The sequence below is a fragment of the Peromyscus eremicus genome, chromosome 4, assembly GCF_949786415.1.
Source record: "Peromyscus eremicus chromosome 4, PerEre_H2_v1, whole genome shotgun sequence".
Taxonomy (NCBI): Eukaryota; Metazoa; Chordata; class Mammalia; order Rodentia; family Cricetidae; genus Peromyscus; species Peromyscus eremicus.
In genome coordinates this window covers 86,482,189-86,494,924 of record NC_081419.1, presented here as the reverse complement: position 1 = coordinate 86,494,924, position 12,736 = coordinate 86,482,189, and the positions used below count along the sequence as shown (strand labels likewise).

The following is a 12,736-nucleotide window of genomic DNA, read 5'->3' as shown; positions in this document are numbered from 1 at the left end:
TCTGTAATTCCCATATCAACCTATATTTTCAAAGAATTATTGAGTTCTATTACCTCCCTAGCTCTACCTCCCTATTGCTAAGATTAGAGGCAAGCACCACCACAGACAGCAGCTATTACATGGGAGTTGGTGATCAGAACTCAGGTCTTCAAGCTTGCATAGCAAGCAATTTAATGAGCCATTATCCCAACCTCTTATGTATTATTAAAAGCCTAACAAATTAGTTTGTTTCAATTGCTGTATGTGTATGTAGTTACTTTTAACAAGAAAATTTTATCTTTAAAAAGCTCTTCATAAATGAAAAACTGAAAATATAAACTATTTTAAAAGTATAAGATACTAATACATTTCTGCCTGTGTTTTGCTATTTGTTGGCTTATGTGTTAAGTCAGAAACCCTGAATCTAGAAGCCAGAGAGATTGTTCAGTGGGCAAAGGTACTTGCTGTCTGATACTGTAAGCCTTCCAACTTGAGTTTGATCTCAGGAGCCCATGGGAAAGTAGAAGAAAAACAACTCCACAGAGTTGTTCTCTGACTGCCACATACATGCCATGACATTCATGCCTACACACATCACATACACAAAGTGAATTAAAAAAAATAAGTCTTTACTAAAAATAATAATAAAAAAAATCACAAATCTATTGGATCTTTCTGTTGCTTACTGAAGCAGGGTCTCCGAAACTCCAGCTGGCTTTGAACTTGAGCTTCTCAAAAACCAGTATTAGATAGATGCATGCCAATATTGTGCTAAAAACTTGAATCTGTACTAGGTTAAGATGACCAGTAACTTTATGAATAATATGCAGAATTATATTGCTAATTCTTTAAAACATTTAAATGCATCTTTAAAAAAACAAGCTAATATAAAAGGTGATTTCAGAGTTGACAAAGGCTCAAAAATTCTACCTATGTAATAGTATACAAACCTTAATAAGCCAACGACAACAGTGCTAAGTCAACAGTACATCTGTCTACTAGAAAATCCCACTCCTTTGCTCCCCATGAGAATACAATAACCTTATTGGCTGGCTGTAGTAACTATGTATGCACAGGGTAACTTTAAGATTTTTGTTGTTGCTGCTATTCTCAACAGGCTCTCAATGTTTATTGTTTGTGGCCTGAACTTGCTATGAATACAAGGCTGGGTTTAAACTTCTCACTCTCCTGCTTCGGTTTCCTGAATGTGGGGATTTCAGGCATGAGCCACTGTGCCTTGTTACCTTAGTTCTTATTAACTGATCTTAGTCCTGATTATTAACTTTTATCTATTTCTAGACAAAAGTCAGTTATCCCCCAAGACAGAGTACAACGATTACTGTTAAACTAAGACCATAGACTACGTTATTGTTCATTGGTAGAGTATTTGCTAGCATGCAAAAGGCCCTGAATTTGATTCCTAATACCACCAAAAGAACAATATTTAGGCAGAAATGAAAACTGTCCTATTAGAAGCACTTTATTAAACTCTTGGTAGAAAATATTTTGAGAGTACTGATATCAGGAATTGATCTTTTGGATCTTCAGAGTCAACTCTTAATTCTACACTGACTGAATAGTTATAGATTGTTTCATACTTAAAGAGAATGGGCTACTGCTTAGAAAACTGTTTCCTGGCTTGAGAAAACGTATCAGGGTGAAAACTGAAATTCTAGATGGCTTAAACAAACGTTAACTGGGGGTGATCTCACACCTCTGTGACTGTAGCACTCAGGAGGCTGAGGCAGGAGAATCTAGACTTTAAGAGGAGTCTAGACTATACAAGACACTATCTTAAAAATAAAAGTAGTGGCATGACAAATCACATTTGTTCCCATTGATTTAGTTATTTAGTGTATGCATGCATGTATGTGCCAAGGTCCACATATGTGGATCAGAGGACAGCTTCTGACAGTTGGTTCTCTTTTTCCACTATTTGGGTTCCAGGGATGGAGCTCGAGTCAACAGGCTTGGCAGCCAAGTGCCTTTAACTACTAAACCATCTCACTAGGCCTGTATGGTTTCTCATTATAAGACAACTTTCTGACATGAAAAAAAAAGCTGACAAGCAATGGTCAAAACAGCAGAATCACATACTAAGACTGCTTTCAAGGTAATTCTTTAGCTGGACATAGTGACACAAATTTATAATCCCTGGATCTAGGAGGCTAAAGCAGGATTATCAAAGCCCGTCTGGGCTACATAGTAAGAGACTGTCTTAAAACAAATAAACCAAACCAAACAGCAAAAACCCCAAACAAACCCAATTTTTTTGCCTCTTTTAAAGAAGTTAATAGTAATTGCTCAGAATATAAACAGTTCTGATAAACAACCACCATGTTTATCAGCATGGTGGCAGGGCATACCTATAATGCCAAGGACTTGGGAGACAGAGGCAGAACTAATTTCCTGCTTGCACACTACACAGTGAATTCCAGGCTTGCAACACACAGTGGAACCTTTCACCCCAAATCCCTGCAAATAAGGAAAAAAGGCTTTCCAGTTACCTTCATTCTTCTTCAGTAATGAAAGCAGGAAACCACATATCAAATGTCAGTAGGTAGAGTATAAATTAACTTGGATTAAAAATAGAAATTCAGCTGGACGTGGTGGCACATGCCTTTAATCCCAGCACTTTCGAGGCAAAGGCAGATAAATTTCCAAGTTTGAGGCCAGCCTTATCTACACTGTAAGTTCTAGGATAGCCAGAGCTACACAGAAAAACCCTGTCTCAAAAAATCAAAGCCAAGCGCGCGCACACACACACACACACACACACACACACACACACACACAGAGAGAGAGAGAGACAAAGAAGAGACAAAAAGACAGGGGAGTGCATGAATGTACCCATACATACAGGAATGCATATATGTACACATAGAAGAAGAAAATCTGTAAGAACAGGACCAAGTGGTTCACCATGGGGTAGATTAATACATGTTTAATTTTGGGGGGACTATTTTCAGAAATCAGTATGTATCTTTTGTGACTTTAAAAATGAATTTAAAATCACTCTAATGATGCTCAATTATTTTTAGATGAAAGTGGAAAACCCAGGGAACACTCTTCAATTCTGAGAATTTACATATTTCATACATTATATGAAAATACCCATTGCATTTTCTAAGCAGTCTTCATTTGTACAGCTTTTACGTGGGATACAGTGACCATACAGCAGAGAAAACAAATGTAACAGCCTTTGTGCTATGTGCTATATGCTTCCAGCTCTGGTGGTTCAGCATATTCTGGGACTAGTGTCTCTTTCTTATCTGGAAAAAAAACATCAACTCTTCCAAGAGCTTTGGTATAAATAAAAAATTCACCCAATTCTTGAATAAAACCACAATATTTTAAAGTTTAAGGATCAGAACTGGGTGGTAGTGGCACAAGCCTTTAGTTCCAGCACTCAGGATGCAGAGGTAGGCAGATCTCTATGAGTCTGAGGCCAGCCTGGTCTGGTCTACAGAGCAAGTTCCAGGAGAGCCAGAGCTATACAGAGAGACCCTGTCTAGGGAGAAAAGAAAAGAAACCACAAGTACTTGAGCAAGTCTATCTGGGGGCTGAATCCTTATCTGGACCTTGGAAGTTCTCATCTGAAAACAGTCCAGAGAATAAAAAATTCTGCAATATCAAAGCAATATTTGATGACAGATTTTGAAAAAAAAAATCTGTCAGTGGCTGTGGTGTTACTTTTACTGGAACTACAGGTAAACAGCAGCTATATCATTTTGTCTTGTGCTAATTACTGTCTTCAAGGGAGAACATGATTTAATGTTCCATGAATGGTTGTACATACTTTTTACTAAAGTTTGGTTTTTAGAAGATATCGTTAGCTTAATGCCTTGACTCAGGGAAAATTATGAAGACAGTATTTTAATATACTGACTTTTAAACTATTTCAAATTCAGTACTGGAAAATGTACCCAGTATACTGGATACACAATGTACAACATTCTTTTCTATTGCTCTAGTGTTGTTAGTGACTCAATACAGATATAAATTAGAAATATAATATTTAGGGATAATTTTTGTTTGTTTGCTTTCTTTTTGAGACAGAAGTCTCACTCTGTGAGACTCTGTGGCCCTTGCTGGCCTGAACTTGCTATGTAGATCAGGCTGGCTTCAAACCCTCAGAAGTCACTTGCCTCTGACTTCCAGTGATGGGAGTATAGGCCTGTGCCACCATGGCAGACTTAGGAATGAACTTTTTTACTGTATACTACAGTCGCAAAATAAAAGGGGGAAGAGGAGACTATTGGAAAGAATTTTTACAATTTTATAGCTAGAAAAATTAAAGAACAACACATATCAGCAAACACCTATCAATACATGATACTACTTCCATCTGAAAGAATCCAGAAAGTAACTCTGTGCTAGAAGTCATAATAAGTTCACTACAGATGAGTCAGATTTGTGGTTCTTACTCTTTTCGTCTTTCTATGGACAAAGGCCTACTGATAGACCATTTCATTAAGTAGGAAGATAACCAGGAGTACCTAATGAAATATTAGCTTAAATAATACTTTTTCAAACTCCTTCACTAATGTAAGTAACCAGAAACTTAAATATGATTTCTATTATTAGTATTCTATAGCCAAGAATCCTTTCAATTAATTATAGCTAATGTTAATCATATCAATTTCAGAGAACTACCGACTTAATGACTAGAAATACAGCAAGGGAGGCAGACAACCATGATGAGGGTTCTGACATGGCATGTATCGAGCATGTTTAGAGTCATTAGCATTTAACTCCTTAGTAGACCTTAGAATTAGTTCTAGTATTGTAACTCCTCAGATACATCCAAATTCCCACATTTCAGGATTTATACATAAAACTGATGCCAATTATTTAAATTGCTGCCAAAAATTATTTTAAAAAGCTATCTGCTAATACTTGCTTCCCAATTTTAAGCCTTATTCTGACCATGACATATTACAAAAATCAATTTATCTGTAGTGGGTGCAAATTATTTGATATTGATCCTCTATCACCTCAATAATCTAGCTGTAATATTTGCAAGGTAAGGCTTCTCCTTTTTTTTTTTCCTCTCCAGGTTTATTTATTTACTATATATACAGTGTTCTGCCAGCATACATGCCTGCATGCCAGAGGAGGGCACCAGATTTCATTAGAGATGGTTGTGAGCCACTATGTGGTTGCTGGGAATTGAACTCAGACCTCTGGAAGAGCAGCCAGTGCTGCTAACTGCTGAGCCATCTCTCCAGCCCATAAGGCTGCTTCTTACATTGTTCCAAGCATACAAAATAGAGCATGCCATTTTACTCCATGTCAGCAAACACATTTAGGCATAAGCATTCTGTTAAAGCAATAGCACTGTTTCTTATTCAATTTTTATTGATACTTCATTTAATTGAACTTCGATTTTTTTTCAAAGACACTGGTTAGTCAATAATCTCATCCACATTATTTGATACTGTGCAACTAAAAATTATAAGGTATATTAGATCTTATTTTGAATATGTTCCACTCAAAACTGGAAATCTATACTATTATACAAATCAATCATTCTATTTCTCTTTGAGAAGTAAACTATGCACACCACATTCTTTGTGATCACATACTGAATTTATTAGATGGATACCGAAGGGAAAGTGCAATCTGAAGCCATGGAATGACTTCGTGCATGTGAAAAGTTAATGAACTTAAAAGGATCAGAGACTCAAATCCTTAGTCTCATTAGTATCACACTCCACCCATGTTAACCTGTCCAAACGGTTCCATAAGACCATGAAAACTAAAGAACTAAGAAAGAAAGGCTGTATTTCCCATCTTCAGGTTTCAGAGATGATGCAGGTTTATGAAATTCTCACATCCTGAAAAATGATTTCTTACATACCTCACCTCTTAACCACAAATTACAGTCATCTGGAATGACTCTAATCTGAGGACATGATAATCAATTACTACAACCAATGTTCATTCTGTGGAGTACATAGCTATCTGGAATGATAGCTATACAAAAACAGAATTCGGTGAAAAGTAACACTTTAAATATTTTCATAGCAAGAAAAGATGCTGGGGAGGCTTATTAGTAGTCACCGTTTATGTGTTAAAATGTTAAAGACGTACATTGGAATATGAAGAGAAAGTTGATTTATCTTTTCTGGAAGTTTGCAAGCCTTATTCAAGAAAGATGATGGATGGACCAGGAGAATTCAACTGCAATTCTAAGACGGGTACAATCGGAACTGTTAAGGTATTCCAGAATTGAGTACACTAATGCTAAAAGTGATTATAAAAAAAAACAGAACAAAACAAAAAATGCTCGCATACAGTTTGGTGGGATTTCATACTAACCATTAGAGGAGGTAGTGATACAATGTGTTGGAACTTAAAGTACAATGTCAGCATAAACTGTAAACAATTCTGAAATATGTATGTAACCTTTCAGAACACATGTAGTGAAAAAGAATTAGATTTCATATAAAATTAGAATTGAAAAAAGCAAAAAAATAGAAATATTTAGTAAATTTACTCAAATGAAGTTTAAATGTTACAGAAATGAAAAATATTAGAAATCCATATACAATAAAAAGTGAATATAAATTAGCCAACTCCAAGAACATTTTCAGTTAAACATTCAAATACATATTCACCTTTTTCTTTATATAAGGATAACACATACATACAAACATAACATGAAGATTCTGGCAAAAAAAAAAAATCAGAGATGCTAAAAATTTCTCAAGTTTAAAAAATGGTGTAGAATATATTTCAACAACAACATTCTACATGAATGTAAACCCCTGATTTAATTCCATGATTTTATCATGCCAGAGCATGGTTGCTTTTAATTTTTAAAAAGAGATATTGGTATTATAACACATTGGCTTATCAATAATTAAGGCATTTGTACACGGTATCAGCGTGGACAAAAAAATTTAATATTACTTACTATGATGTTTTAAACTTTCGAAGTCTTTTCAACAGAAGAAAATAGCTGCACACATTTAAGTGTTTCTTCATAAAACACAATAAAATTAATGATTGGTCTTTATAGTTCCTGGTAAGAAGTCCTGTCTTGCTTTCATATACTATAAATGATATTCTTATGCAGGATTGAGATAAGACCCAGCAGTTCTTAGGCAACACTACCAAACGGCCATAGAGATCTGTGTGCAGCAAAGGCGAACAGTCTTCATAGTGCACTTTCACCTCATTGAAGTTGAAGCTGCTCCTTCCGGATATTTCCACTTCAATGTGAAGTAGATTGTTAGGATTTCATTAGTGGTTTTATTATGTGGCTTTTTAAAAGAAAAAAATTGGTTTTATTTCTTCCACAGTTCACAGTTCTCAGGAGAGACCTACTTCTGAAAATCATATAATCCAGCACTGTTTGAATAGCCAAATACTCTTTAGAAGATGAAATCTCTCAATGCAACTGTAATAAATAAGCATCTACGTCCTTAAAGGATAAAACAGAAACATCCCATTAGTTAATAAAGCAAATACAAACATACACAACCTCTTTCTTTTCTGCTTTGTTTCTTAATTTGCCCTAGTTCCCTTTGTAACCTTTAAAAAGAAGGAAGAAATCTTATTCAAAAATTTTATCTGCATTTGTTTATTGCAGGGCCTGGAACATAGTACATATTCAATAATGTTGATTAAATACTAAGTGAATGTTTTTGATTCCTGTGCTCAAACAACTCCACTTTGTAGTTAACATTTGCAGGAATTCTGTAAGTGCTGTATAAATCAAAGCCTGAAGCATAGTTTCATTTTTAAAAACGAATTGTTTTTATGTGTATGAGTGTTTGCATGCTTGTATGTATGTGCACCACATGTACACATAGTACCAGAAGAAGCCAGAAGAGGACATGGAATCCCTTGGACCTGAAGTTACAGAAAGCTTTGAGCTGCAAAGTACATGGGTACTAGAAAGAGAACCCATGTTCTCTGTAAAAACAACACATGCTCCTAACCACTGAGCCAGTCACCTCTCCATATCCACTCCCCTACCCTACAGTCATCTGCTCGGATTTTTAACCTGAAAAAAAAAAAAAAAAAAAAAAAAAAACATAGTGGAACAGTCAAGGACTACCGTGGGAGAGGAAGCCACTGTCTTCAGTGATGCCTGAGAGGACAGCTCAGAAACGAAACCAAAAGCAAGGTAAAAAGATAGAAAAGTGGAATGGGGACTTAGGAGAGTAGGGTGACTGGAGGTTGTGGGAGGATATGATCAGTACCAGACTGTATTATACACATGTATGAAACTGTCAAAGAAAACATTAATTTTTAAAATGACATATTGGGGGCTGATACTGTAATAAAGACTTTATTATAGACCTTACACTGAAATTAATTGACAATTTTCAGTATTATCATAGTATCTTAAGGCCATGTTTATAAGAAAACTTTTCCTTTTTAATAAAAAGAGAATTTAAGATAGCCAGGCTTGGCAGATTCCTCTGGTCCCAGCACGTAAAGAGCTGCAGCAAGAAGATGGTAATCTCAACACCAGTGTGGGCTTCACAGTGAGTTAAGGACAGCCCTACCTACACAGACCTTGTCTCAATAACCATAACTTAAAAAAAAAAAAAAAGCAAAACTCTAAGAAAACATGCTTCTCAGCTCTACTAAGGTCTTCATAGTTATGTGTTATGTATACTTTAAAAACACGAAACAAAAGGTGGGCAGTGGTGGTACATGTCTTTAATCCCAGCACTCGGGAGGCAGAGCCAGGTAGATCTCTGTGAGTTTGAGGCCAGCCTGGTCTACAGAGCGAAATCCAGGAAAGGCGCAAAGCTACACAGAGTAACCCTGTCTCGAAAAACCAAATAAATAAATAAATAAATAAATAAATAAATAAATAAATAAATAAATAAATAAATAAAAACAACCCCCCCCCACACACACACAAAACAATAAACAACTTCAACTTCAGGGAAACAGAGTTCTGTTTATAAGACTTTCATCATTAAAGATTCTGAACGATATTAAGAGAAGATGAGCCGGGCGGTGGTGGCGCACGCCTTTAATCCCAGCACTCGGGAGGCAGAGGCAGGCGGATCTCTGTGAGTTCGAGGCTAGCCTGGGATACCAAGTGAGTTCCAGGAAAGGCGCAAAGCTACACAGAGAAACCCTGTCTCGAAAAACCAAAAAAAAAAAAAACAAAACAAAACAAGAGAAGATGAATTTGAACAAAGCATGATTATACACTAAACATTAAAGAAAATCACATTAAGTCAATAATCAGAGTAAAAGTAGTGAATTAAAAAGGAATTCTTAGCCAGGTATGGTGGCACAAGCCTTTAATCCCAGAACTTGGGAGGCAGAGGCAGGAGGATCTCTGAGTTTGTGGTCATTCTGGTCTACAGAGTGAGTTCCAGGACAGTCATGGCTACACAGAGAAACTCTGTCTCAAAAAACAAACAAGCCGGGCGGTGGTGGTGCACACTTTTAATCCCAGTACTCAGGAGGCAGAGCCAGGCGGATCTCTGTGAGTTCAAGGCCAGCCTGGGCTACAGACTTAGTTCCAGGACAGGTTCCAAAGCTACACAGAGAAACTCTGTCTCGAAAAAAACCCAAAAAACAAAACAAAACAACCAACCAAACAAAAGGATTCTTGCCAGGCATGGTAATACACACTTTAGTCATAGCATTTGGAAGGCAGAGGCAGGCAGGCTTATGTGACTTTGAGGCCATCCTGGTCTACATAGCAAGTTTCAGGCCAGCCAGGGCTACATAGTGAAACCCTGTCTCAACAAAAACAAAGACAGACAGACAGGTGAGGCAGAGAGGGATAAAAGGGATTAGGGAATCTTTTGAGTACCATCATATATAGGTACACATTTAATGCCTGATGTCATTTGTTCCTTTTTATATAGGTATCCAAGGAACATTTCATGAGCCAATGATAAAAAGATTTCCTTAATCCATACAATGCTTTTATTTCCTGGTAAATAACTACTCATGATAGCAAATACCCAGCAGTAGGCAGAAATCTTTTTTACCACTAATTCTTTCTGCAATTATAACTATCAATGTCTTCTTGGAGTTTAAATATTAAAATTTAAACTAGCAATGTACCTTTTTCCTGTAAGAGACAAGCATATCAATATAGATAACTATTAAATTCATGTCTAACTTTTAAATTACAAATATAGATTACCTTAGCTATATTACCAGTATATCCTGGAACCAAAGTAAGATGGTTTTCCTGTTCCCATAATCCATTCAACTGCTGCTTTAAAATCTTAATATTTCTGAGAGGAAAAAAAAGAAAGAAAACTGAGAAAGCAAATACTAAGATATGGACTTTTTTTTTTTTTTTTTTTTTTTTTTTTTTTGGTTTTTTCGAGACAGGGTTTCTCTGTGTAGCTTTGCGCCTTTCCTGGAACTCACTTGGTAGCCCCAGGCTGGCCTCGAACTCACAGAGATCCGCCTGCCTCTGCCTCCCGAGTGCTGGGATTAAAGGCGTGCGCCACCACCGCCCGGCGGACTTGTTTTTAATTTATATCAGTAAAAAAAAATACACTAAAGTCAAGCAACTTCTTAAAGTAGTACTAGCCAGGCACAGAAATTCAAGGATATTTAGTTACAAAAGTAGATGAGACAACAAACAGGTATTTGTAGCATGTGAATATCTTGAGTATGACACAGAAAATTCTGAGTTTACAAAGATTATAGAGTTAAGAGGCCATTAGGGAAGAGAAAGTATGTTTTCAAGACTGTCTGGCTTTTTGGTTCTTTGTTCCTCCTCCTATTTTTTTTTATTTTTATTTTTATTTTATTTTACTATGCAGCCTAGGCTAGCCTCAAACCTGTGGTCTTCCAGCCTTAGCCTTCCCAGTGTTGGAATTATAGGTGTGTTCCACCATGCCTGGCTTAGAGTCCAGCTCATCTGTGTAGAATCCTATTTTCAAGCTAAGGCAATATTCAAATCATGATGACTGTAACGTTTTTGTTTTTGTTTTCATAGAGATCAGCAGGATACTTCCATTTCCTACTGCACCAAGGGCAACTCCTTCCTTTTCTCTTTCTGTACAGTGCATATGAAGGTTAAACCACTGCTGTGGTTTTCATTCTTGAGGGAAGGGCTGAGATAAGTGTGCTGTCTTACACTCTGCACTGAGGAAGTTGGGGCTGAAGACTGCTGAGTTTGAAGATAAGTCTTGGCTACACAATGAGACTGTCACAAAATAAAACAAACAACAATATAAAATAAAAGGTAGGGTTCTGGCAGAAGAGATACAGGGAGTTAAGGGGCTCTGTGTGGTTCTTCATAAATAAAAAGCACCCCAGTTTAAGATTTCTCTGAAAATGTTGAGAATAAAATTACACAATGATGATCATGGGATAAACTCACTACTTTGTTTAGTTAAGACACTTTTCCATAGAAATTTCAGCATGAATTATCTTTAAAGCTATACATACCCATCACTTGTAATTTCTGATTTAGATGAGAGTTCTGACCACCACCTTTTTATTACTGCTTGAAGCCAGTTTAAGCCAACTATTACATATCTGAAATGAAATATTTTGACAGAATTTGTTTCCATATAACAAGCCTTTAGAAAAGATGATACTCCCCCACCTAAAAGCCCCCATATATACACCTATCTCTCCCTTAAGAAAAAGGTATTTCACTACTTTTATGATCTTCTTTATAAAACCATAGTTTACACAGCTATTCTTAGATGCTTTTTGTCACTATCCTTTATTGTTTACATTTCTTTCCTTATCATACTAGAAACTCCTTGGAAATAGAAACAATAAGGCTGGAGAGAGGGCTCAGTGGACAAAGGCACCTGACACCAAACCTGACAGTCCAGTTAATCTCTGGAATTAAATGGTGGAAGAGAGAACCAACTCCTACAAGTTGTTCTGACCCCCTCTGTCACAATAAATAAAATGTAGCTCAGATTTTTTTAAATTAAAAAACCAAGTATCATATACATCCCATGCAGCCCAGTCTCCTACCATGTACTCACAAACATAGAATGTTCAAAGAGAAAAAGGGAGATTTAGATTAGTACTTACTCTTCAAATTTGCTTTGAAGTAGAGATTTTACTAGAGGCAGTAAGTCTACACAGCAGCCAAGTGAAATATATTGCTTTTCTTCCTGTAAACTAAAGGAAATTCTAAGTTACAAAATATGAACTAATTACAATGTTTTTCTTTAAAGCTTACTTTTTTTCTGAAAAAATACTGTTTTTACCTATTGGTTAGAACAGGAAGGCAATCTACCACAACTCCAAGGTCTTCTATCCTGTGAGTACAAGACAGATACCAATGCTTAGAGAGCCAAGGTCCTTACTTGCATTCATATTACAATTTCCATCCTCCTTTGGAGGCATTCAATACTTACTAAAAAACAACTTCAGTATTTATCTTGAGTCAAGTACTGAGACATAAAGGGGAAAACAGAGACAGGGCTTGCTTTCCAAGGCCTGAGTGGCTGTAGAAGGTGACAGTTATTCAAAGAGAGACAAACAAGGAAAATACACAGAGCAGGGTGCTAACAGTAAAGCTACAGAGGAAGAGAAAACAGAAAGAGATGGAAAGAGATGAATGACATCTTTTTAAAGTAAGTACTCAATGAGGCATCAATTAGGTATCAGTAAAGGAGTATTTGAGAGACTTAAATAAAATGAGGTCATGCTTAAAATTCCCAAAGGGTTTCTTTTTTTCAAATGCTAAGTTTCCCACATTTAGTTTTATAGATAAGAAAAGAATGATAATCAGAAAAAGTAACAGCTTTGTTCTATCTGATAAAACAGTTTT

The 12,736-nt window shown here is 36.3% G+C and overlaps 1 protein-coding gene across 1 annotated transcript in view; it reads right to left on the bottom strand.

Moving 5' to 3' along the window:
* Window positions 1-5,549: 5,549 nt before the first annotated feature.
* The window catches only part of Katnbl1 (katanin regulatory subunit B1 like 1), a 35,914-nt gene continuing 28,727 nt past the window's right edge, over window positions 5,550-12,736 (bottom strand). Inside the window, exons 6-10 of the mRNA XM_059261093.1 lie at window positions 12,171-12,221; window positions 11,992-12,081; window positions 11,386-11,475; window positions 10,121-10,214; window positions 5,550-7,411 (exon numbers count right to left, since the gene is read on the bottom strand). Coding sequence (XP_059117076.1) covers window positions 7,379-7,411; window positions 10,121-10,214; window positions 11,386-11,475; window positions 11,992-12,081; window positions 12,171-12,221 — 358 coding nt within the window. The 3' untranslated portion in view covers window positions 5,550-7,378. The remainder of the gene's footprint in view (window positions 7,412-10,120; window positions 10,215-11,385; window positions 11,476-11,991; window positions 12,082-12,170; window positions 12,222-12,736) is intronic.